Source organism: Erythrolamprus reginae, chromosome 8, assembly GCF_031021105.1.
Source record: "Erythrolamprus reginae isolate rEryReg1 chromosome 8, rEryReg1.hap1, whole genome shotgun sequence".
Taxonomy (NCBI): Eukaryota; Metazoa; Chordata; class Lepidosauria; order Squamata; family Dipsadidae; genus Erythrolamprus; species Erythrolamprus reginae.
In genome coordinates this window covers 57,148,520-57,174,823 of record NC_091957.1, presented here as the reverse complement: position 1 = coordinate 57,174,823, position 26,304 = coordinate 57,148,520, and the positions used below count along the sequence as shown (strand labels likewise).

The 26,304-nt window shown below is 46.6% G+C and overlaps 2 protein-coding genes across 6 annotated transcripts in view; one reads left to right on the top strand and one right to left on the bottom strand.

Annotated features, from left to right (window-relative positions):
- FHL1 (four and a half LIM domains 1) overlaps positions 1-10,531 on the top strand; it is a 33,166-nt gene extending 22,635 nt beyond the window's left edge. For all 3 annotated transcript variants that reach the window (XM_070759984.1, XM_070759983.1, XM_070759982.1), the window contains exons 2-6: positions 2,480-2,661; positions 3,419-3,596; positions 5,353-5,522; positions 6,669-6,855; positions 8,079-10,531. In XM_070759984.1, coding sequence (XP_070616085.1) covers positions 2,506-2,661; positions 3,419-3,596; positions 5,353-5,522; positions 6,669-6,855; positions 8,079-8,233 — 846 coding nt within the window. In that variant the 5' untranslated portion in view covers positions 2,480-2,505 and the 3' untranslated portion in view covers positions 8,234-10,531. The remainder of the gene's footprint in view (positions 1-2,479; positions 2,662-3,418; positions 3,597-5,352; positions 5,523-6,668; positions 6,856-8,078) is intronic.
- A 1,300-nt stretch (positions 10,532-11,831) lies between these two features.
- The window catches only part of MAP7D3 (MAP7 domain containing 3), a 48,356-nt gene continuing 33,883 nt past the window's right edge, over positions 11,832-26,304 (bottom strand). The window contains exons 14-21 of one of the 3 annotated variants that reach the window (XM_070759979.1): positions 21,613-21,748; positions 20,495-20,675; positions 20,138-20,242; positions 19,313-19,366; positions 18,418-18,496; positions 17,166-17,352; positions 15,903-16,198; positions 11,832-13,831 (exon numbers count right to left, since the gene is read on the bottom strand). In XM_070759979.1, coding sequence (XP_070616080.1) covers positions 13,824-13,831; positions 15,903-16,198; positions 17,166-17,352; positions 18,418-18,496; positions 19,313-19,366; positions 20,138-20,242; positions 20,495-20,675; positions 21,613-21,748 — 1,046 coding nt within the window. In that variant the 3' untranslated portion in view covers positions 11,832-13,823. Of the gene's footprint in view, positions 13,832-15,888; positions 16,199-17,165; positions 17,353-18,417; positions 18,497-19,312; positions 19,367-20,137; positions 20,243-20,494; positions 20,676-21,612; positions 21,749-24,207; positions 25,164-26,304 lie in introns of those variants that run through there. The other 2 variants (XM_070759981.1, XM_070759980.1) reach the window with 2 other exon arrangements.

Below are 26,304 nucleotides of genomic sequence, written 5' to 3'. Positions count from 1 at the left end.
AGGGCACATGAGTCAAGAAAACAATGGAGTCATTGCCTTATTTTTAATCTGCGGGAGGGAAAGAATGAGTTGGCAATTAATATCCTTGGCTAGGTTTGCTAGCTTGGTTTTCTGCGCCTTCCCTGGTCTTGCTGGACATTGCTGGCTTGTTCTGGAGGGATCCAATGACCATCCCGCGAATGGTCACACAGGGACGGTAGTTGTTGAACGTTGAGTCCAGTCTGGAGTTCTAGATCGAGTCTCAATTTAAGAAAAGGCATCGATCATTAACATTTAAATACATTAAAGGGTTAAATAAGGTTCAGGAGGGAAGTATTTTTAATAGGACCCCAAGGACAAGGGGGCACAATCTGAGGTTAGTTGGGGGAAAGATCAGAAGCAACGTGAGAAAATATTACTTGACTGAAAGAGTAGTAGATGCTTGGAACAAACTTCCAGCAGATGTGGTTGTTCAATCCACAGTAACAGATTTTAAACATGCCTGCGATAAACATAGATCAATCCTAAGATCAAATGCAGGAAATAGTATAAGGGCAGACTAGAGGACCAGGAGGTCTTTTTTTCTGCCCTCAATCTTCTATGTTTCTATAAATAAAGTTCAGACATCCCCAACTTTTAAGAGCTGGGCAACCCATTGAGTTTGGGGGGAGCATTCAATGAAATTCCTCACTTCCCATATTTCCCAGCCAGCCACAATCTTCTTTCCCCCTTTATTTTTTTCAATGGGCTCATGGTTTCCATGTAAGACTGCGGGAATAGCTCAGCCCAACTTGTTGCTTGCCAATAAGATGTCCAAGGACTTTAAAAAAAAATCCATTATAGTCTTTTATTCTCCCACTTCACTTTTCTTGAACTCTATCTATGATAGCAGCAGCTTTATCAAGTTTCCGGTCCTTATGAGCTAGAGAGGAAGGATGTGGCTAACAGCAGTTGGGTCCTGCCCCCTTTCCCCCCTGGATGTGGGTGTGTTGAGGAGAGAGCCAGCTCTGCTCTGCTCTAATAGCCAGAAACAATTGGATGAAAACTCCTTGGCTTTGTTGACTTGTGGATGTGGCTTTGTTCAAGATCACGAGAAAGACAAGGAGTTGGGAATTATTTTTAGTGCTCCTTGGTGATGCAAATATATATATATACACACACACTGTATATATATGTACCGGTATCATTTTCTCCAGTTAATGCTACGAGGGCCAGAAAGTAATGCAACATATTTTTTTTCTTCAACAATTATTTATTGAACACAATGAAATTTACACACAAGAAAGAACAATGTTTCTTCTACACACCCTATTTTTCCATGTAATCTCCGTTCCGTTCTATGGCCTTCCTCCAGCGAGACACAAGGGCGTGTATGCCCTGTCGGTACCACTCCTTGTTCTGGTCACAAAGCCACTTCCGTCTTCTAATGGTCTCCCCCACTGTGCCCAGCGACTCACCGTACTTCTGTGGACTGCAGATTCTCCATAAACTGTTCACAAACGTTTGTGAATGTTCCCAACAGTTTCTTTCTCTGCAGTGAGAAATTCAATGACATGCTGCTTGTAACGTATATCCCTTACAGATGCCATTTCGAAACGCTGCTGCAGCTACACTATCTGTCTGAAGAAACACAAAATTTGCATAAGCACTGCTGACCATTCAAATAATGTATATCTAAAGTTTCGCATTAGTACCATTACTGTAGGCCGAGAAAAAAAAAAGTGGTGCATTGGTTTCTGGGCGACCCTCGTAAAATGTAGTAGCAGCATAAAGTGTTGTAGAGTAGTAGAGACAATGGGTGAAGGTTAAGGTCAGGGATGGGATTCAAAAATTTTAGCATTTTTTAGCAAATTTTAACAGGTTCTCTGCCGGGTTGCTGGGTGGATGGGCATGGTCCACTTGACCTCCTGCACCCTCCCCAGTCTTTTGAGGCTTTCCTTGAGTGGGCCCCCCTGATCATTGGAGCAAATTGATCTGATTGCTGGAATCAACCGGTTCGCTCCCAGCTGATCGTCGGAGCATCGGGTTCACCCGAACTGGTAGAATCCCACTCCTGGGGAGAAGATAGCCTACCAAGAGTCCAGAGGTGAGCTACTAAGGTGACGTGTGCTCGCCTCCGCGGCTCTGAATGCTAGCGGACTCCAGTGCAATTATGTTACTGCACCTGTGCAGGTAGCAAAATAGCAGGTTGAGACGCAGGTGCGCCCGTGTTTCGGTGCGTGATTTTGCCACCTGCACAGGTGCAGTAGCACAATTGCACTGGGGTGAGCACACGTCGCTGTTCCACCTTAGCAGCACACCTCTGCAAGAGCCATGGGGGAGGTGGCATCTCCCAGGACTCTTTGGAGCCCATCCTCACCTCCATTGTCAGGTAGCCCCTTTGTCAGAACAGGGCCAACTGTGAGCTTGGTTTCTTGGCGTGGCTTGAACGATGCCATCGGGGTCCCCAAGGCTTCCCAGGGCCCTCAACTCTGCCATGTTGTCTTCTGACTCACTGCAGGTCCCAGCAGCTACACCGTGGGCACCATGTCCGAGCGCTTCGACTGCCACTATTGTCGTGCGGCACTGCACGGGAAGAAATATGTGCAGAAGGAAGGACGCCACTGCTGTGTCAAGTGCTTTGAGAAGTTCTGCGCCAACACCTGTGCCGAGTGCCGGAAGCCCATCGGGGCCGATTCCAAGGTAGGGAATAAAGCTCCTCCCTCCATACAATTAAACAATTCTGTGAAAATTAAATATATACAAATCTATAAAAGAAGAGGCAACAGCCATTGTGATCTCCGGAACATTTAAAATTTATTAAAAACTACTAAAATTAACTGGAGGAGATTCCTGCCTTTTCTGGCCTTGTTTCCTCCCACGTTTTCTGGCCCTGTTTCCTCTTATGAGATTCCTAGAGAGGCCCACAGAGGCTTCTCCCAGTCTTTTCCGGCCCTGTTTCCTCCCAGGAGATTCCTAGAGAGGCCCCACAGAGGCTTCTCCCCGCCTTTTCCGGCCCTATTTCCTCCTATGAAATTCCTGGAGAGGTCCCACAGAGGCTTCTCCCTGTCTTTTCCGGCCGTTTCCTCCCTGGAGATTCCTAGAGAGGCCTCACAGAGGCTTCTCTCTGCCTTTTACGGTTACAGTTTCGGAGGCAAAAAAATCTTGAACACCCGGTTTTTATCTAAAAAAGTTCGTAAGTAGAGGCGTTCTTAAGTAGAGGTACCATATTTGCTTCTGTGCTGTTTTAACCCTGCATTTTCATTTATGTATGCGCGATTTTGAATAAAGTGAGTTTTTATTAATAAATAAGTGAATTCGGAGATTGGAATTTGCCGGAGGCCCGTGAACCAGAACAATAATGATCCTATTTTTGTATTGAAGTTTATAGCGTCTTCCATTCGTTTTTATTTTCACCCCGTTGTTCTTCTGCCCCAAACGTTCTCTCTCGTTCTTGCAGGAGCTGCACTTCAAGAACCGCTACTGGCACGACAACTGTTTCCGCTGCTTCAAGTGTTCCACATCCCTGGTGAACGAGCCCTTCATGCTGAAGGAGAACAATAAGGTGTGGTGCAACAAATGCGTCACCAACGAGGATTCGCCTAAATGCAAAGGCTGCCAGAAGCCCATTGTGGCAGGTGAGAACTAGTCTCTTGCATGGTGGGCTTGTCTTCCTTCATCCCGGTGCAACCTCTACCTTGGGGTGGGGGGGAGAGGTGGGCTGTGGCTCTCTTGGAGTGTAAGGTGGGCTTCCTGGATGCCCCCAATTGTGAAAACTTTTTTGTCATTTGCACTGGTCATTTTTGGTCCCTTCCAAATACCCTGCAGGACTGGGAATTTCTGGGGGTCTCATTCAAGGATTAAACCTTATTAACAACCATTTATTAAAACAAGTCCCATGATTGGAAATACTCTGTACTTTTTGTTTTATCTTTAATGTCAATCTATCCATTTCTGCACAATTTTGTTTTAAAGTTACATCTTCTCTTAAGTACTTCCTCATTTTTCCAGCACTGTGCAAATAGTGCAAACAGACATATAGCATGACATACAAATTTCCCTTTCTCATATTTTTCTGGTACTATACTATTCTGCTGGTGTGTCCCAACCACCCGTAATTATAGGGTAATTAGTCCAAACAGACACACACCACACGTTAGAAGGAAAACAAAAGGTCTTTATCAACAGGAAAGCATAAACAACTCCCTTTTTAAATGTCAAAGGGATTTTCTGGTACATACAAGGCACAGGTTAAATGCAATCCAATTTCTCACCCAGTAACTGGAAAATTGAGTCCAATTCCAAAGTCCAGAAATTCCACACACAGTCTTGAAAAGGGAAAGAGCAAACCACGATCTTGACGAAACTATGAATCAGATAAACTTCCACGAGGCTAAACCAGCACGCTGCTCTTTTTATCTGTAGCACTAATTACAGCAGCCCCACCCAACCACAGGTGGCCTCACTTATCTCCTGTAATAATCCTTCAGTTCTCTCCTATGCATCACTCTACGCATGCGTGGGTTGGTCATAAGTTCTTGTTCAGAATCCAGAGATGATAAGGATGATTGATCTCCTCCTGGGCTGTCTGCCAAACTCCCCCCTTCCCTGTCACTCACGCTTCCTTCGTCAGAGGAGCCTTCGTTGGTAGATTCTATCGGGAGCAAAACAGGCCTGTGGCATGTGGATGTTTCCCCCACATCCACCTCCACATTCCTTGGAGCAGGAGCTGGGCCAAAGCTAACCACAACATATACTGAACAGAAATACTTCCAAAGGTGTCTCTTCTTGATAGGCACTTGGGCTTTCTAAGTGCAAAGGATTTTGGATGGGAGAAAAATTTCAATTTCAATTTATTAGATTTGTATGCCGCCCCTCTCCGAAGACTTGGGCTGGCTCACAACAACAATAAAAACAGTATAACAATGGAACAAATCTAATAATAAAATTACATTAAAAAAGCACACAAATATCTCCAACCTTCCCCAACTTCTGGAGTGGAAAAATCCCATGTGATTAAAAGCATGGACCTTTTCCAGAGACATTTATTTATTTATTCAATTTTTTTATGCCACCCTTCTCCTTAGACTCAGGGCGGCTTACAACAGGTTAGCAATAGCACTCTTGAACAGAGCCAGCCTCTTGCCCCTACAATCTGGGTCCTCATTTGACCCACCTCGCAAGGATGGAAGGCTGAGACTAAACCTTACTACAACGTGCCTGGCCACCTGCACGCAAAGTTCCATTTTCGCTACCAGAACACCGTCCCCCACCCATCCAGACAGGAACCCAATCCTGGACGTTGCCAATGGACCTCTAGTGGCAATGCCAGGTTTTCTTTTCTTCACAGCTCTGGAGGTCTTGCAACTCAGACCTTCTGTTCTCTCTTCCCAGGTGACCAGAACGTGGAATACAAGAAGACCGTCTGGCACAAGGATTGTTTCACTTGCAGCCAGTGCAAGCAAGTGATTGGCACCGCCAGCTTCTTCCCCAAAGACAACGAGATCTATTGTGTTTCCTGCCACGAGCATAAGTTTGCCAAGAATTGTGTGAAGTGTAAGAATGTAAGTGTCGGGTACCGCGGCCGCATTTTTCTTGTTTTCAATGATTTGTTCCTCTCGTTGTTTCTGATCTGTAGATATGAACATATGATGTTGAAAGTCCCTTAGTTATTCAGGAACAGGGCTGTTAAGTTCTAGCACTGAGCCCCTCGGGAATCAAACGCAGGCCAATGAGTGTAGGTTTACTATGTACAATATATATATTTACAAGGGAAGTCTTTCGAATAAAGTAAAAGTATCTAAAAGTCTTTTACCGAAATTAGCAGGGAGAGTTCTATCAGCTGGCAGGAGTCCCAGAAAAATAGACAACACAAATAATAATTACCCAGCTGGAATTAATCAAAGCAAAGATGCATAGGAATAATCTTGAAGTTTAAAGTTCTTCTTAAAGCCAAAAATGTTCTTTCAAACGCAAGACAATGATCATGAAAGTAGAAGTCAGAATAATCCATTGTTCTCTGTAATGGGGCAGAGTGCAGACAATAGTGGATGAGTGACTCTCCACTTAGCCAACCATTCATGTCTTCTAAATGCCCTTTGAACCCTGGCATCCAGAAGAGGCTCCTCCTCTTCCCTGAGCACAGGAAATGTAGAAGGCCCTGGTGGTTCTGCTCCTGACCTCTCATCTACTTCACTGTCCACCTCAGGTGCTAGGAACACAAGACGCCTGTGCTGCATCTCCACAGTCTCTGCGTTGTCAGAGTCCATGACTATTTGTGCAGGACGCAAGCGAACCACAAAAAGGACTTTCCAAACTTGGCAACTTTAAGACTTGTGGACTTTTAATTTCTAGAATTCCTCAGCCAGTGGAATTCTGGGAATTGCACAAGTCTTAATGTTACCAAGGTTGAGAAACACTGGACTAGGTGGTCCTTCTGGTCCCTTCCAACTCTATCATTCATGGCAGGCTGGGGAATTCTGGGCTCAATCATCATCATCTTTTTTTAAGGACCCCATAATCCCTTGCAGGGTGGAGTCTGGCCAACTGAATGGAGCTGAGTGTTTATTGTCTGGAGGCCTTTCCTGTGGCCAATGCGAACTTTCATTCAGCAGATCTATTCTCATTGTGAATTCTGGGCTCAATGCTAACATTTATTCCATTCCGCGAACTCCACCCTAATTGTTGGCTGGCTGGTTGCTTTTTTCAAGGCCATCACTTCCGGAGGCGTCTCCTACCAAGACCAGCCTTACCACGCTGAGTGCTTTGTGTGTACCACTTGCACCAAGAAGCTGGGCGGGCAACGCTTCACTGCAGTGGAAGACCAGTTCTACTGCGTGGATTGCTACAAGTCTTTCGTGGCTAAGAAATGCAACAACTGCAAGAACCCTATTACAGGTAGGCTACGGAGAACCCGCTGAAGGGTTCCAGGTGAAGCAACAGCTGTGGGCCACCAGCAGATTCGAACAGTGAGGTGCTTGGGGAGGGACGTGGGCCAGTCCTGGAATCTGGGGAAGTTTCAGAGTGCTCTTTGTTAGAGGCAGAGCTGGAGCCAGGGCAGTCTGGCAGTTATCAGCTGCCTCCAGAGTCGGACATCAATGAGGCAAAGGAACAGCTGGAGCCTGTTCTCAGCGCGTACATGCGCAGAGCTTCCAGACAAAGGGAACAGCTGAGGAACAAAGGTCAACTTGGGAGTAAGGCCCACAGGTAGACAATGAACAACCTCTCCCGTAGGGAATAAAAGAGGAGTGAAAGGAGAGAGGGAGTCTGCAGGAGACATTTAGTTCATTTCTGCATTCTTGCCAATTATTGCAGCTGAAAGATATCGGCAAGCTCTCCATGCCTGATAAAGACCGTGGGAGAGGAAAGACTTTGCTGCAGAGAAATTCACTATACATTACCATATTTTTCAGAGTATGAGATGCACCGGAATATAAGACTCACCTTAGGTTTTTTTGGGGAGGAAAATAGGGGAAAAGAATCTGCTTACCAGGTATTCCTTTGGCTAGCGTCCTTAGCCAGCACATTATTTTATCCCCTGGTTAGGGCTTTAAAAAACTTTATTCGGAGAGAGTAACAATGAAAGAGCTTGCAAGCCAGTAAAAGCTGGGAAAAGAAAAGAAACATTCGGAGCAAGTACAGCAATGGAACAAAACTGCAAAGACTTAGGGCTTGGAGAACATTCTTTGCAGAGAGTAACAATGACAGAGCTTGCAAGCTGTTAAGAGCTGGGAAAATCGTTAGCACCTGATTAGGGCTGGAAAGAAACTTATTCGGAGCAAGTTAGAGCAGTGGGGAAAAAAAACCCTGTAAAGACTTAGAGCTTGGAAAACATTCTTTGCAGAGAGTAACAGTGAAAGAGCCTGCGAGCTGGGAAGATCATTAACAGCTGGTTAGGGCTGGAAAAAAAAGCTACATTAAGAGTATAAAACACACCCGAATTTTCAGCCTCTTCTAGGGAGGAAAAGGGTGCGTCTTATACTCCGAAAAATACAGTCAATAAAAAGAGGTTTTTATCAGGGTGAGGAGTCTGCTGAGTGGTTTGGGAAAGTCTAGGTAGGTCAGGAGGACGTCTTTCCTAACCGTGCGATGCTCTTCCTCCCTCCTCTCCTTCTCTCCAGGCTTTGGGAAAGGCACCAACGTGGTGAGCCACGAAGGCCACTCCTGGCACGAGTACTGCTTCAACTGCAAGAAGTGCTCCATCCCCTTGGCCAACAAACCTTTCGTCTTCCACCTGGAGCAAGTCTACTGCCCCACCTGCGCCAAGAAGCTGTAAGGGGAGGAAGGACAACGGCAGGAACCGCACAGCTCTTTCCTGCATCGCAGCTTGGTGATCCCCCACATGGCTGTAGGCGTTTGCATTGTAGCTCCCTCCCCCTCCCCAAGCCCACCCCTCTCTCTTTTTGCTTTTCTAAAGGATGTTAAGGCTCTTCCCACCCCCTTCCTCTCTTCCCCACCCCCCCAATTCCCTCTGCGGGTCATGTCCAATAAAGGGTTGACTAACTGCAACAGCGAGCTCTTGCTCTCTTACACGCTGTAGAGGGGCAGGCTACACCTTACACATCCCACGTAGAGTTGCTCCTGGCTTTGCACATCTGCTAATTTAGGGGGCTAAGCAACTCAACAAGGGTGAATTCACATGGCCGCTTTTTTTCAGAGCAATTCTCTCTTCACCTCCTTTCCTGAGATGCATCTCATTTGCAAAGCACCAGGAACTCCTACGTAATCTCACACTCCAAACCAGAGCATAGAAATCTTTTGCTAGACCAATCCTTGAATATAGCTCATCGGTCTGGAACCCACACCGCATTTCGGACATAAACACTCCAGAAAAGGTCCAGAGATACTTTATTAAAAGAGCCCTCCACTCGCAACAGAATCCCCTACGCAACTAGACTGACAATCCTAGGTTTAGAAATAATAATAATTTATTGGATTTGTATGCCGCCCCTCTCCGTAGACTCGGGGCGGCTAACAACAATGATAAAAACAGCATGTGACAATCCAATAATAAAACAGCTTAGAACTATGTTGCCTTAAACACGATCTAAGCATAGCCCATAAAATCATCTTCTTCAACGTCCTTCCCGTCAACGACTACTTCAGCTTCAACCACAACAACACACGAGCACACAACAGATACAAACTTAAAGTAAACCACTCTAAACTCAACTACAGGAAATATGACTTTAGTAACCGAGTAGTTGATGCATGGAACTCACTACCAGACTCGGTAGTATCCTCACCTAACCCCCAAAACTTTACCCTTAAGACTACCCACTGTTGACCTCTCCCGATTACTCAGAGGTCAGTAAGGAGCGTGCATAAGTGCACCAGCATGCCTTCCGTCCCCTGTCCTAATGTTTCTCTTTCACTAGTATTATATATATAAATATTATAGCTTTGTATACCATCAATACATATGTGACAAAACAAATAAATAAATAAATAAAAATAAAAATAAAATAGAGAGTCTTGCAAGGACCTGGTAGCTGGAGAAGACCAGATGTCCAGGGATAAGAGGTGCCCGTTTGCTCTCTCGACGTGCCCAGTCTTTAGCTTACTACAGCCCCCTTCTGGGCACCTATTATTTTTACAAAGGTTCCTCTCTTCTCTTGGGCGTCCATTGAAAACATTCCTGGCCCACAGAGGAGGCCACGCTGCACCAGTGGTTGCCATCCCCTCGCTGGCTGATTCTATTTTTGGCTCCTACGGCTGTGATATTGTGGTCCAAGGACCCTTTTATGCGATGGTGCTCGTCCCAAATTATTTTTGTAGACACAATCACTGTTTGTTTTTTAAACACAGAGCTTCAAGAATTTCCATGTCTTTTACCTAAATATCCATCCTACGCCCAAATATTGAATTTGCCCAGTGCGGAGACACTTCGCAATGCAAACAGTGGACACTTGTCGTATGCAGTTTTCAGCGGAAGTGACCTCTTTTGAAAGGAACGCAGGTGGTCCTAGAACCGTTCATTTAGGGACCGTTTTGACATTTCCCAGCTGACTTCTGACAAGCAAGGTCACGATTTGCTCATTGACCAAGTAATTCACTTAACAACTGCAGGGGGTTTGCTTAAATGCCATGGCAAAACATAATAACCTTAAAACCTTGTTCAGCCAAGGAAAGTCTGATCTCCAACTCTGGTCGTAAAACAAGGACTACTTATTGATCCAAGTGGCCATCTGACTTCACCCTACAATCCGCTTTTCTTTGGTTTGCATCCATGTTAATCCACACGAGACATTGCGAAATCCCCCGTTTTCCAGAGAACGGGCGCATCACAGGTAGCTTATTTTAACCAGCCAGGAACGGCCACTGCTGACTTTAGAATAACCTTATTTAGCCACCGATTTTAATACTTTTAACTCTGCTGGAAAGCAAAAAAAGCAAGTTGCCAGAGTAGTCGCTTCTTCGGTTCACCCCGAAAACGGGCCTTTGTCGACTTGGGCATCGTTCTCAGCCCGAGATGCGGCACAGGTGCTCCACGGGCCGGTTGAAAGATAAGGGTGACCTAACTGCAATTCTTGTACCAAGGCCTTTCCTCCAATAAACCGGAAGTTATTGCTTATTTCGACTCGGCGTGGTATTTTCTAGTTTGCATTTATTAAACAGAGCGGGAAATGTCGCTTGGTGGGACCCAGGGGAAGAGCCTTCTCTGTGGCGGCCCTGGCCTTCTGAAACCAACTCCCCCCCCCGGAGATTAGAATTGCTCCCACTCTCCTTGCCTTTCGTAAGCTTCTTAAAACCCACCTCTGCTGCCAGGCATGGGGGAACTGAGATACTCTTTCCCCCTAGGCCTTTACAATTTTATGCATGGTATGTCTGTATGTATGATTGGTTTTACAATAAGGGTTTTTAACTGTTTTAATATTGGATTGTCATATGCTGTTTTACTACTGTTGTTAGCTGCCCCGAGTCTACGGAGAGGGGCAGCATGCAAATCCAATAAATAAATAAATAAAATAAATAAATTCATAGGGTGATTTAAGAACGATCAAGGAAATGGAGCCCCTCCCTTACGAAACCAGGTTGCAATGCCTTGGTCTCTTCAGCCTTGAAAGACGTTGTTTAAGGGGAGACTTGATCGAAGGGTATAACAATCATGCATGGGATAGAAAAGGCGGATAGAGGAAAATTCTTTCCTCTATCACACAATACTAGAACAAGAGGGCACTCCCTAAAGCTGACAGGTAAGAAAATGAGGACAAACGAAGGGAAATATTTCTTCACCCAGAGGGTCCTTGGTTGATGGGATTCCCTTCCAGAAGGGGTTGTGACAGCTGTCAACCTGGAGAGCTTCAAGACAGGATTAGACAGATTCAGGGATGCCAAGGGTATCAGTGATTATTGAAACGGATGTCCAAGTGCCGCTTCTATGTTGGTTGAGGCAGGCAGGATTCCCTTGAGTACCATTTGTTGAGGGTCAAGGGAAAGTTTTGCCTTCTCATTCTGCTCAAGATCCCCATGGACAATTGGGGGGCCACTATGTGATACAGAACCCTGGGCTCGGTGGGCTTTGGCCCCATTCAGCAGGGTTCTTCTTAGGTTCTTTGGGTGTCGAATCATTTGAAACTGGTGGGATGCGCAAACCTTTGCTCTTCTGTCATCCAGAACGAGGCTGACCACACAAAACCTTCACTGGGTGTGTCCTCAATTTTAAAACCTCTTGTCTCTTCTCCCTTTTACTTCTGTCTATCAAGAGCAAAGGGGTCTTGAAAATAAACCGGCACCTTTGGGACAACCAGGGATGATTGAAAATCTCCGTAGACGTTCAGCGATAATCGTTCTATTTTTTTTTGAAAGCCCGACACATTTTGGGGCGTTTCCCCCCCCCCCACACCAAATAACCACTCGCCACCAGGCAGCCCTTCCAATTGTAAAGTTTATTTAACAGTGCATACGTATTTACATACAACTAACGAAGCGTTCAACGGGCCTCAAGTTTGCGCAGCAACAAAAAAAAATATAGGAGCGTCGTCATTGCATGCATGTTAGAACGATTGTCTGTCGGGATCCAAGAGATGTCATATATAAAAATAATATGTGTTAGTTCCACCTAAGGCACTGCTCTATGGGGGGAATCATTCTAAAACCTCGCTGGGGGGGGTGAGGAGGGGGGAAGAGCCTGCGAGAGTGGCTTGGGGGATTTGATGTGCGTTCCCAGAGATGGGGAACATCTGGCTTGAAAAAGGGTTGGGGGAGCAGGCTTGCGGGCGAAGAAGGAACGGCTTTGGGGTGGGGTGGGGGCTCACAGTCATTTTGAGAACAGCTCTTTGAGGAGATTGGGAATTTGACTGATGGGGGGGGAGGCAGGGGAGAGAAGCAGGACGTGGGCCTAACACCGTCCTCCTTTCTAAGCGTTTGCGGAAAGCTTCCTTCCTTCTTTTGCTAGGCAATAAAAATAAAAAATAAAACAAATCGGGCCGCTGGGCTGAAACACGCAGCCGCGGCTTCGAACGGCTGGAGGCAAGCGGTGAGTTAAAGCTAGAAGAGGACAAATCTGGAGTGCAATTCATACAGACCAGAGAGGAACGAGCACCGTCAAAAGGTTTTAATACTGGTATTGTGTTCGCACACAAAAAATAATTAATACTTAACAGGTCTGGAGAGGTCTGAGGTCAAACGGCGGGGTGGTTTAGGAGTTTGGGACATCGCCCAGCCTGACGGGACCAGGAGCTCGTGGCTGGGGCCGTTACGAATTTCAGGGTGGGTTTTCCATGGGGCTTATTCTCCTTCCCCACTGCGCCCAAACATCTAAAGGGCAGGAGGGACCGGAGAAAAACACTAGAGTGTGCGATAGCTTGGGCCCGGCTGGACCGAAGGCTACCTCTAGGACGCGCCTCAAGGAATAAACATAAATTAAGGTAAGATGTTCCGGCCCCCCTCTAAAAGGGGGTCTGCGCTCCGGGGTCTTTCTGCAGCTGGAGGCCTCAGCTAGGCTTGCTCCCCTGCCTTACACCCTGCACGCAAACACACAACACTTGGGGTCTTAGGGCTGCTGCTGGTTAGCCAGACTTCGCTGGGAGGGGTCTCCATCGAGCCCTGCTTGCAGCAATGAGGAGAAGGGGTGGGTGGGGGTCTGGCCCCAGAGAGAGCTGCGTAAGGCAACAGAACGGAGCGCCGTCCGACTTCGGGGGGCCCTGTGGAGTTTTGAAAAAAAATCCCCCGTTGGTCCGGAACAAGCGCTGGTTTTTTGTTTTTTTCAAGTGTTGGTAGAGACAATCAAGAGGTTGGTGCTCATTTTTCCTTTCTTTTTTTGCTTTGTTGTTAAGCTGAGAAATGATCTGACCCAAAACGGACTCGCTCTAAGAAGTGAGGTGCTACGTTTTCAAGTTAAATTCGAAGTAACCGTTGCTCCCCCCCCGAAACAACACCGCGCGAGGAGGGGGGGGGGAGAGAACGACAAGCACATGACACACCGGCTCCGGGTTTTGCTTAAATATACATCGGAATAAACCGCGTTACATCCTAGCTTGTTAAAAAGTGTCTCTGGTATACAAGCCGCCTGGCAAAAACGGGGAGGGCTGTGAAGGGCCAACAGCAACGGACGGAACGTTTCATCCCAAGGAGAACTAGGGGCTATTTCATTTTTTCTTTAAAAGCCAAAAAAAAAAAAAAATTCTCGTTAAAACAACGACGTAACTTCCCCGCCGCCCTTCCCGCTCTGCGACGTTTTGAGGGGCAACGCCGGATCGGCCGAAGAGGGGGGGGGCTGTTGCGGGTGACGCAGAGAGAAACTGTGGAGGTGAATTCGACAAGCAGCTGGGGGTTTTCCCCCCAAACGGAGGCCTTCCTGCCAGGAGGATCCCTGGGCAATCCCCCGCGTGGCCGTCAGGAGCCTTCCGGGCTGGTGGTAGTGTTCACAGTTCTGTTCAAAAGGGAGAGACGGATTTTAGTAGAGGCAGCCCCGGAGTTACGACCACAACCGAGCCCAAAATTAAGGCTGCTAAGGCAGATACAGTGGTACCTCGACATACGAGTTTAATTCGTTCCAGACCCGAGCTCGTATGTCGATCAACTCGCATCTCGAACGAATGCCTTTAGACTTTGTTTTTCGCACCGAGATAACCGGAAGCAAGGAGATTCTTGCGCCACCTAGTGGAAGCTCGGCTCGTATCCCGAATTTGAGGTCGGGTGTCGAACAGAAATTTCGCTCGCGTCTCGGCTCGTTACTTGCGTGTGGAGCAGCTCGTATCTAGAGGTACTACTGTATTGATTAAGTGAGCTTTGCCCCATTTTTTTACGACATTTCTCGCCTTGTTCGTTACGCGAAAACCTGCAGTCGAGCCATTTTCTTCAGACTTCGCTTAATGTCAGGCTGCCCAGTCAGAATATAAGATAAATAAAACTCAGAGTCCTTTTTACAAAAGTTCAAAAGTGAATTTATCGAAATCGGAACTAGAAGCACTGAAGTAAAAGCAAAGTCTGAAGAAAATGGCGCGGTACAAGCATATATCAAACCCCCCTTTTCCACCCCCCTTGGGTAAATGCCCAATCCCCATTGTCCATGACCGTCAGGTGGACCCATCTTCATCCCACGTCACACTTGTGGAATGTCCTTCTAATGGTCTCCTCCTGGCAACAGGGAAAACGAAACCTATCTCACTCGATAGGGCCTCCTGTGCGCTTCCCCCATACTTCTCCCCCTTAACTATTGACAACCAAGCATAGAGATGCAGCAGTATAAGCGAAGGTTGACATTATGGCAATTGTTAAGTTAGCCACATGATTCCCTCTTGATTTAGCTAGTTAAAATGACGCAAAAGGGTGCTAGTACTATCTACATAACAGGTTGGGTTTGGCAACACAGTGTTCCCTCAATTTTCGCGGGGGATGCGTTCTGAGACCGCCCGCGATAGTCGAATTTCTATGAAGTAGAGATGCGGAAGTAAATACACTATTTTTGGCTATGAACAGTATCACAAACCTTCCCTTAACACTTTAAACCCCTAAATTGCAATTTCCCATTCCTTTAGATTATTACTCACCGTGTTTATTTATTAAAGTTTATTTTAAAACTATTTATGAAAGGCAGACGAAAGTTTGGCGATGACATATGACGTCATCGGGCGGGAAAAACCGTGGTATAGGGTAAAAACTCACAAAGTATTTTTAAATTAATATTTTTGAAAAACCGTGGTATAGACTTTTCGCGAAGTTCGAACCTGCGAAAATCGAGGGAACACTGTATATAAACAAGCTAACAGTGAATGCGTGCGTGTATTGTAGCACTACAGCTTTAAGAGTTAGTGTTGGAGATTGCCACAAGAGGGCGCCAGAAGCGTGATTCTCTCTGGTTATTTTTCTGTTTGGTATTGCTGATTCATTGTGACTGCTGTAGTAAGAACTGATAGTTTATGTATTTCTAAGCTGTACAAGTAAGGCGTGTAATATTGTTAATGTATTGAGATTGACTGATTTGACTGTGCATGATTGGACTGTTTAACTTGAGTGTAATATTTGCTAAAGTAAGTACTATTTTAATCTAGTTCGTATGATTAAACCACTACTCATATCTCATGACTATCTGCTGGAAATCTGCTAGGATTCCATGTTTCCTTTACGCATCCATGTTAACTTAGGGATCACTCTATATACTCCTTAACAAAGAGGACCATGTGACTCCCCGGACGCTGGTCCACCGTCATAACTGTGAACCAGCGGCGAAGTATCCGAATGTAAATCACGTGACTATGGGGACACTGCAATGGACATAAGTGTGAAACATGATCTTATGCCTCTAGCGCACAAAATAGGCCAGGTTAGAAGAAACGTCTAGACCAGGGCTAGGCAAAATGGGCTCTTCTATGACATGTGGACTTCAACTCCCAGAATTCCTGGAGCTACCACGATTGGTTCAGGGAATTCTGGGAGTTGAAGTCCAGAAGAGCCAACTCTGCCTACCCCTGATCTAGACGGCAGCGATCAATGCCCATTACCTGATGCCGCCTCGATGGGTTTGGTCAAGGGGTTTATGCCACCATCCTCCTCAAATGCCAGCTTCGGGCTTGCTGGTAACGGAGAGCCGTCTCTGAACTTCTGCCCGGGCACATCAGCCGCGAGGGTCTCTGAACTTAGCCGGCCTGTCTTAGGATGCACCCCGAGATCTATGATTTCTTCGAAATTCCATCCAGAAGGTTTCCCATTGAAGTTTGGGATAAATCCCATGGGGCGGTCGGCTTCGTTCATGTGCAGGATTTCTGAGTTCTCCATGGCCGGTCCTTTGGCCGGAATACTGGCAAGAGAAGAAGGAAGAACAGTCTGGTTTTTGGAAAGATTCATCTGGAGACCATCCTGGTCTAATTCAGGGTTTAGCATTTTGGGGCAAAACGGCACCGACTGCAATGAACTTGTCACTCCTTATATTTTTTTCTGCAGCACTCGTTAACCTACCGCTCAATGACTACTTCAGCTTCAACCGCAACAACACAAGAGCACACAACAGATTCAAACTTAATACGAACCGCTCCAAACTTGACTGTAAAAAATATGATTTCAACAATCGAGTTATCGAAGCGTGGAACTCATTGCCGGACTCAATTGTGTCAACCCCTAACCCCCAACATTTCTCCCTTAGACTCTCCACGATTGACCTCTCCAGGTTCCTAAGAGGCCAGTAAGAGGCGTACATAAGTGCCCTGGTGTGCCTTTCGTCCCCTGTCCAATTGTCTTTCCTTTCTCTCACTTATCATATATATTCTCTTCCTTTCATATATCCTCTCCTCTAAGTTCACTTTACCCTTATATATATTACCACATGTCTATTTTCTTCCTATGTATTTGTGTATTGGACAAATGAATAAATAAATGAATAAATAAATAAACTCAGCTAATAATACTAATAATATTAATAGCAACCAAATTCCCAACAACAGCTCGTGTACCAGCAGATATGGCTCCGCGTGCCACTGGTGGCTCCCAGGCCATAGGTTCGCCATCACTGTTCTTTGGAGGAGAAGTGAAACATCTTTAAAGAATAAAACCAACTGTTTTTTTTCAGAAGCACCTTCGGGACAAGCATCACCTGGGGACAGAGAATCTCTACAGCAGTTTGGCAGTTCGAATCTCACCAGGCTCAAGGTTGACTCAGCCTTCCACATTACTGAGCACTTGTTGTATGTTGTGTGCGTGTTTTATATTCTATATTTTAAAATAATTTTAAAAATTATATATAAAAATAGAGAATCTCTGCAGGCTTTTACCTGGTTTCTACTGCCTGGCTGAAGTACAGGGAAGGCCCATCCTCGTCCCTCTCCTCCTCTTCCTCCTGTTTGTTCCCATTGAGGAAGACGTCGTCTGCTCCCATCTTCGAGTCTTCTTGCAGCAAAGTAAAAGGGCACAAGGCCTCCGGGTAGTCTTCAAGGGAGGAGTCCTTGCCTTTGGACTTTTCTGCAAGGGGGCAAGGGTTAAAGAGTTGAGGATCTGGGGTGCCTCGTGGGGAATGCTTTCAACTGGGTGTGTGTGTATTCCTCAACTTACGACCGCAACCGAGCCCCAAATTCCCATGGCCAAATGAGTTTTGTCCCATTTTTACAACCTTCCTTGCCACAGTTAAAAGAATCATTGCCGTTGTTACGGGGATCGGACTTTGCTTGTTGGGGGGTCGCAAAAGGGGATCATTTGACCGGGGGACATTGCAATTGTTGTAAATATGAGTCAGTTACTAACGGCCTCAGTGGTGTAGTGGTTAAAGTGCAGCACTGCAAGATACTGTACTTCTGCTACTCACTGGCTGCCAGCAGTTTGGCAGTTCGAATCTAACCAGGCTCAAGGTGGACTCAGCCTTCCATCCTTGGGTCAAATGAGGAGCCAAGATTGCTGGGGGAAATATGCGGACTCTCTGTAAACTGCTAAGAGAGGGCTGCAAAGCACTGTGAACCGGTATATATGTCTAAATGCTATTGCTCTTTCTTTCTTTCCTTCTTTCTTTCTTTCCTTCTTTCTTTCTTTCCTTCTTTCTTTCTTTCTTTCTTTCCTTCTTTCTTTCTTTCCTTCCTTCTTCCTTTCCTGCTTCAGTGGTGCAGTGATTAGAGTGCAGCACTGCAAGCTATTTCTACTTCTCACCGGCTGCCAGGAGTTTGGCAGTTCGAATCTCACCAGGCCCAAGGTGGACTCAGCCTTCCATCCTCCCAAGGTGGGTCAAATGATGACCCAGATTGTTGGGGGAAATATGCTGACACTCTGTAAACCGCTTAGAGAGGGCTGTCAAGCACTGTGGAGCGACATATAAGTCTAAATGCTATTGCTGATCATGTGACCACAGGAGACCGCTTCAATGGTTGTGAAAAGAGTCATAAGCCACTTTCTCCAGGGCCGTTACAACTTTGAACGGTCACTAAATGGACTATTGTAAGGTGAAGACCACCTGTATTTCTGGCCTCTGAGAGTTTACACCAAGTTTGCAAAGGCTAGGAGAGATGAGGAAGCCTCACCGGCAACAGACGTGGCCCCTACCTGGCTGATCTTGCTTTTCAAGACCTTGCTCTTCATCTTCTTCGGTGTCCTCATCTTCCTCATTCGACTTATCTTCATTCTGGGTTGAAAACACAGACAATAACCATCCTTTGCAAGGCAGGAGGGAACGTGAGATCGACCCCACGGGATGCTACAGGGGGACTGCCTGAGATTAAGCCCATCAATCAACTCCCTGTACATGACGCCAATTACTCTCCATTATCTTTGACAAACTCCCAGGAACCGTGGCCCCTCGCAGACCAAAATGCACCAGCTTTGTGCATGCTTTCAAGGCAGATCAATACGAAGGGGGGGTGGGACTTGGGGCAGTGTTCCCTCTAATTTTTTTGGGGGGGGAGAAGTATAGTGTCTGAGTGGCTGTCCCTTCGGGACTGGGCGGCACAGAAATAATAAATAAATGAATAAATAAACAAACAAACAAAAAACCCACCCTGTTTTGCCCCAGAGAATTTCAAAATAAAATACTGTACTGTGTGTCTATAACAGTGAGCTCATAATAGGGCAACTCCATCAATATCAAAATGCCACTTCAATAGTTGAGCTAGTTTCAAACTAGATTTTGATTTTCTTTCTCTCTTCCTTACTCCCATTCTTTTTCTTTCTCTTTTCCTTCCTCTCTTTTTTCTATCTGTTTCTCTCTCTTCCTCTCTTCCTCTCTCTCTCCTTCCCTCTCACTCTTTCCCTCTCGGCTTCTGGGCAGGTTTGGAAAACTCTGAGTTGATGATGATTTTTAAGTGAGCGATTGCTCACTGCTCAGCTTAGAGGGAACTATGACTTGGGGAGGGGGGGAGGTATTGCCAGATTCATTACCCCAGCAACATTTAAGGGTGCAAAGTAGCTCAGCTGCCCGGCAAGAGACAAGAGAAATGCTCACTTTTGCATCGCTCTGCTCGGCCTTCCGTGTCCTCTTCATTATTTCTTCGATTCTCTGGAGGAGAGAAATTCCGTTGACGGGACATGACGCAGGCCCTGAATGCTTCGGGGGGATTCTGAGGGCAGCCGAGCCCACCGGTTAAACCCCCCCACCCCCCCAACAGGAATGGTAAGGAAGAACAGGGCGTCCCCCTTCATGCGCCTCGCACGGCTCTGGCGAGAGAGGACACTGGGAGAAGGGGAGGAGGCAACCCGGTGCCCTGGTATTCTTGAAAGATTAAACGCAGCAATTTAAAATAAATGGAAATAAAATTCCCCATGGAGTGCGGTAGAGAGGGGAGGAAGGAAAAGAGAGAGATCTCTTTAAGGGGCAACTTTCTACAAGGAGGAAGAGGAGAAGAGAGAAAGGGGGAGGAGGAGGAAAAGAGGAAGAGAGAAAGGGGGAGGAGAGAGAAAGAAGAGGGAAAGTGGAGGAAAAGGAGGAAGGGGAAAAAAGGGGAGAAGAAGGAAGGAGAAGACAGAAAGGGGGAGGAAAAGAGATAAAGGGGAGGAGAAAAGAGGAGGAGGAAGAAAGGAGGAGGAAGAGAAGAAAGGGGGAGGAGAAAGAGCAGAGAGAAAAGAGAAGAGAGAGAAGGAGGAGGAGCGGAAAAGGGGGAGAAGGAAGGAGAAGAGGGAGCAAAAGAGAAGAAAGAAAAGAAAGAAAAAAGAAGAAAGGAGGACAGGGAAGAAAAGAGAAAAGGGGAGAAGGAAGGAGAAGAGAGAGAGAGAGAGAGGGAGGAGGAAGAGGAGAAGAAGAGAGAAAGGAAGAGGAGGGAGGGGCTCCTACCTTTTTCCTCTCCATCCTCTCCTGCAAGTTCTGCTGCATAATTCTCTCCCGTTCCTGCCGCTGTTTCTCGGCCTCCTCGAAGGCCTTCGCCTCGGCTTCTTCTCGCTAAAGAGTAAAAATCACCGCGGTGAGTTCCCCAGGCCCCAAACTCTCCTCTGCGAAAGGGCCCGGGGTGGCTGTGGGCAGCGAAAGGCAGCGCGATACGGCTGAAGCTGCCAATTCGTAACTTGGGTCCTGCGTTCGAGTCCCACAGCCAAGAGGGGAAGCAATGCAAGGGGTGGACACTGTGGCCCAATGTTGGGGTGGGGAAAGCTGAACCCCCCCCCCCCCCAAGGATGCCCGGCGGAGACCCCCGACCTGCAGCTGAAGTTCCACCAGCTTCTCCTGCTCTTCCTGCTCCCTCTGGGTTCGCTCCTTCTCGGCCAGTCGCAGCTGCTCCTCCTCTTCTGCCCTCTTCAGCTCCTCCATCTCCCGGAGGGCGGCCTCCTCCTGCGCCTGCTTCTCCTGGGCTAAGCTGGCCAGCTCCTCCTGCCGGATTCTGAGAGCCCGAAGCAAAAGGATGGTGGGTAAAAGGATGGTGGCTTGGCCAGGTCGGCCGCTCTCACGCAACCTGGTTTGCAAATGCCTGGCATCTCCATCGGCAGCACTGAGACCTCCTATTGACAGGCCTGGGCTCGGTGTGTCAGTGGAGCCCCTGTTGTGTATTTATGGTTGGGGTTGTTTTGAATCTGGGCTTCTGTGTTTTGTTTCACGCTTTCCACTGTTTTCATTGCCCAGGATTTTCAGGTTGCCATGATAGGCCAAATAATCCAACCAGCCAATCAATCTATCTATCAATCATTCAACCCAACCAACCAATCTGCCAGCCAACCCAACCAACCAACCAATTTACCAACTAGTCAACCAACCAACCAACCAACCAGTCAACCCAACCAACCAACCAGTTAACCCAACCAACCAGTCAACCCAACCAACCAACCAATCAATCCACCAACCAGTTCACCCAACCAGCCAACCAACCAGTCAGCGCAACCAACCAACCAGTCAACCCAACCAACCAACCCAACCAACCAACCAACCAATCTACCAACCAGTTAACCCAACCAACCAACCAGTCAACCAACCAGTCAACCCAACCAACCAATCTACCAGTCAACCCAACTAACAACCAACCTATCAACCCAACCAACGAACCATTCATCTCAACCAACCAGTCCAAAGAAGAGAGTGCTTCTTTTTAAAGAAAGAAGGCCATTTCAGAGATTTAATCGATAAGCCATTTAGAATTTTCAAAGGTTAAGGACTGGCAGTGGAGCAAAAAATAGGACCTTTCTATTTTATTCAATTTTCTTTGTCTAGCCTGTTAGACCAGAAGTTAGCTTCAGAGGATACCGTTTGTTCCTCAAACTCCCTAGAAACACCTTCTGGGTGTGTAAAATGCACACCTCTGTGATGATGGAAACCCTCTCATTTACCTTTCTTCTTCTTCTCTTTGAAGCTTTTCCTGGTCTTCACGCTCTCGCTGTTCCCTGGCAAGGCGGCGTTTTTCTGCCAAGATCTTTGATGCTTCTTCAGCGGTTGTGGTCCCTGGAAGAGTTTTGCCACTCGCATCTGGAAAAATAAGAGACGGTTTCAGCAATAGCAATAAGATACATATATGCCCCTTCACAATACTTCACAGCCCTCTCTAAGTGGTTTACAGAGAGTCAGCCTCTTGCCCCCAACAATCTGGGTCCTCATCTGACCGACCTTGGAAGGACGGAAGGCTGAGTCAACCTTGAGCCAGTCAGGATCGAACTGCTGGCAATGGGCAGAATTAGCCTGCGATACTACAATCTAACCATTGGGCTCTTAAACAAAACCATACAGAGGCAGTCAGAACTGAATTGGTTTTCTAATTTTTGTTTTTGTTCCACCGCTTGTGATTCTGCTCTGTTCAGAACTGAGCTTGATTTACACAGGATGGAGAGGAGAAAACGTTGGCTCGTGTAGCCCACTCCCCACCCCCTCCAAATTCTTCTCACAACTTTAGTGGATAGGCAACACTTGCTGGTCAGGAGATTTGAGAATGTAAACAAATAATGCATGTTGAAAGCAAGAATTGTGTATGCCCAGTTCTGGAAACAAGAAAAAACCCCAACTACCCTAAATTTTTAAATAAAAATTGTGGAGTGCGCAGACATGTAGAAATTGACAATGGAAATTCAAAAAAGAGATGAATCAGATTTTTACAAAGCCTGGGAAAAATGGTACCATTGGTTAACTCAAAAAACAAAAACCCCAACCCTTCTACAGTGGCACCGCTACTTACAAACTTAATTCGTTCTGTGACTAGGTTCTTAAGTAGAAAGGTTTGTAAGAAGAAGCCATTTTTCCCATTGGAATCAATGTAAAAGCAAATAACGCGCGCGATTGGGGAAACCACAGGGAGGGTGGAGGCCGTTTCCTGCCAGGAGATTCCTAGAGAGGCCCCATAGAGGCTTCTCCCTGCCTTTTCTGGCCCTGTTTCCTCCCAGGAGATTCCTAAAGAGGCCCCATGGAGGCTTCTCCCCGCCTTCTCCGGACATGTTTCTTCCCAGGAGATTCCTAGAGAGGCCCCATAGAGGCTTCTCCCCGCCTTCTCCGGACATGTTTCTTCCCAGGAGATTCCTAGAGAGGCCCCACGGATGCTTCTTCTCGCCTTTTCCAGCCCTGTTTCCTCCCAGGAGATTCCTAGAGAGGCAGGCTTCTCCCTGCCTTTTCCGGTTACAGTTTCGGAGGCTCAGGTTTGTAAGTGGATAATGATTCTTGAGAAGAGGCAATAAAACTTTAAACACCTGGTTCTTATCTATATCATTACAAAAGAAGAAAACTAAACAACTTCACCCATTATCAACATAAGACAGGAAACAAAAGCAATTCATATCTTGAATTACATAAGTCATTGACATACTGAAGACGTTCATCAAATTCTATAAACCAAACCCCAAAATACTGTTTATTTAGACAAATTATAATTAATATTTAAAGATTATACCTATACATTAAACCTGATCAACAACACTATTATAAATAACTAAAACCGAGGGGCAATTTACAGCTACCATACAAACTGAAATTATAGGTCATTTGTGATTGAAATGTCATCTACATAGTTGACATAACAACTCTCTGCCTTCCCCTCTAATCGTCTCTCTTCTTTTAACTTCTCACTTTTTCTTTATTCTTTATCCTACCTTTATTTTCTACTCCCTTTTTATATCGTTATTATATTGTGCATTTTATGTTGTCTTTTTAATCTATATATTCAATAAAGATCATTTTAAAAAATAAAGTGAAAGTAAAGGCTTTTCAACAAGCCCGGACACAAAGTTTGATGGTGTGAGAATAACCAAGTTGAATAATCAAACATGAAGCGTTTTTAGGTTCCTGAGTAGATTCCTTCTTCCACTTCCATGCTTTGAATTCTTTCAAAATAAGGAAAAGTGTGAGGCTGGGTTTTATAATGTGTTCGAGTTTCACTCCACAAAGAGGCAACCACTTTGGCCGTTAGAAGCGACTCTGGCCACAGAGAGATTTCTCAGGTGATAGAAACATAGATGTCTGACGGCAGAAAAAGACCCCCCGGTCCATCTAGTCTGCCCTTATACTATTTCCTGTATTTTATCTTAGGATGGATCTATGTTTATCCCAGGCATGTTTAAGTTCAGTTCCTGTGGATTGACCAACCACGTCTGCTGGAAGTTTGTTCCAAGCAGCTACGACTCTTTCAGTCAAATAATATTTTCTCACGTTGCTTCTGATCTTTCCCCCAACTAACCTCAGATTGTGTCCCCTTGTTCTTGTGTTCACTTTCCTGTTAAAAACACTTCCCTCCTGAACCTTATTTAACCCTTTAACATATTTAAATGTTTCAACCATGTCCCCCCTTTCCCTTGTGCCCTCCAGACTATACAAATGGAGTTCATTAAGTCTTTCCTGATAAGTTTTATGCTTAAGACCTTCCACCATTTTTCTAATATGGCAATATGTTTCACATTTATAATACCCTTGAAGGTTTATCTTTAAAATAAAATGACTGCTCTACTATATTGCAAGAGACCATTTATTGCAAAAAGAGAGAGAGAGAGAGAGAGAGGTGATACCCCAATAAATAAATAGATAAATATCTAAATAGGGACATGTCCCTGTTAGCTTGGCCTTCCCCGCTGCCTCGTTTTCTGCAGATTGGAGAGAACAGCCCGTATCAAGGGGAGGGGTGAAATGTTCCTTTGTAAGCTGTAGCTCCAGGGTAGAGCTGTGGGTGGAGGACAGGTGAGCGCGTGGGGGGACAAACCTTCTACCTTCAAAGCAGAATTATTACCCTGGACCTAAATTGAGCCTGAACTGGCTTGTATGGCTTAATCCGAGTCGTCCTGGTCATTGGGGGAAGAATAGTCAGGGATGGGCAGGGCCCCAAAGTGGTAGGAGAGGTTGGCCAGGTGAGTATTGAGCACCCTAAGCTCCTGGCTGATGTTGTCCACACCACACCGCATGGTCTGGAAAGTGTGCAGCAGCTTATTCAAGACGTAGGGGTCAGAGGTCACCGTCATAGGCCGGTGGACCGGACTCCTCCGGTAAAAAGGAGTGGGGGAGGACAGCCGGTAGGGCGAGCTGGACCGGTGCGGATACTGGAAGCTAATGCACTGGACAGGGCTGAGCCGACTGGCGTCGCCATGCCTGCTGGCGTCCATCCCGAGATTCGAGGGGAAGCCCTTGGCGGATACGGGGCTCCCCAGGTTCGTCGTGCTGGGAACGCACGGCGGGAAGATGCAGGGGGAAGCCGAGCGGCCCGGGAAGTCAGGCCGGGACGGGCCGGGGTTGGCGTCGTTGAGGGAGTGAGAGGAGCCCCCCAAGCGCGACATGGGGTCGTAGCCGAATAGCATCCTTCTGCCGAGAGAGGAGGACGGCGAGGCATCCCGAGAGCAGAAAGACGGGCCGGCGGGAGACGAGGGGCTGAAGACGCAAGGTGGCAGCTCAGGAAGGAAAGCGAAGGAGGCCGGAGAGTCTGCAAAGGAAGAGACGGGGGAGGGGCTGAAGCCAGGGGCCGCTCCAGGGCCGCCCCAAAAGGGGCCGTTCGACGCTTAGCTCGCTCTACGGGGGGGGAGGGAGGGAGGGTAGGCCTGTGAGCGCGAAGGGGGGGGACGAGCGGGGACCAGTATTCGGTTGCTACCGGGGGGAGGGAGGGGCGCCGTTCCGGTAGCCAAAATGGAGCCGTGTGCACAACTCCAGCTGACTGGTGGGCGGGCACATCAGTCAGAGCCAAATCTCGCATGACGATACATGGGCGCACGGAATTTTGGCGGTTTTTGCCGATTTTTGCTCCCGCGGATATGGGGAAGCAAAAAAACCCCAACAACAAAACCTTGTGAACGTCCTCAGAGAGTAACAATGAAAGAGCCTGCAAGAGCTGGGAAGATTGTTAGCAGCTACTTAGGGCTGGGGAAAGGGGGGGGGGGGGAGAAGCTACATTCAGAGTATAAGACGCACCCAAATTATCAGCCTCTTTTAAGGGAGGGAAAAGGTGCGTCTTATCCTCCGGAAAATACGGTATTTGTGTAAGTGCCAAAGTCTTCCTTAATATTTAAAAAAGGCCGGCGGTGGGTGGAGGAGAAGAAGGAAACTTGCAAGTCAAAAGAAGGGAGCTGCTCCGAAAAAATACGGTATTTTTATCCAGCCTGCATTTCACATTTCTAAACCAACTGTCCCCCTCAAAGGACGTACCAGACCTCCTGGTCCATCTGGTCTGCCCTTATACTATTTCCTCTATTTTATCTTAGGATGGATATGTTTATCCCAGGCATGTTTACATTCAGTTACTGTGGATTTACCAACGACGTCTGCTGGAAGTTTGTTCCAAGCATCTATGACTCTTTCAGTAAAATAATACTTTCTTATGTTGCCTTTGATCTTTCCCCAACTAACTTCAGATTGTGTCCCCTTGTTCTTGTGTTCACTTTCCTATTAAAAACACTTCCCTCCTGAACCCTATTTAACCCTTTAACATATTTAAATGTTTCGATCCTGTCCCCCCTTTTCCTTCTGTCCTCCAGACTCTACAGATTGAGTTCATGAAGTCTTTCCTGATACGTTTTATGCTTAAGACCTTCCACCATTTTTGCAGCCCGTCTTTGGACCCATTCAATTTT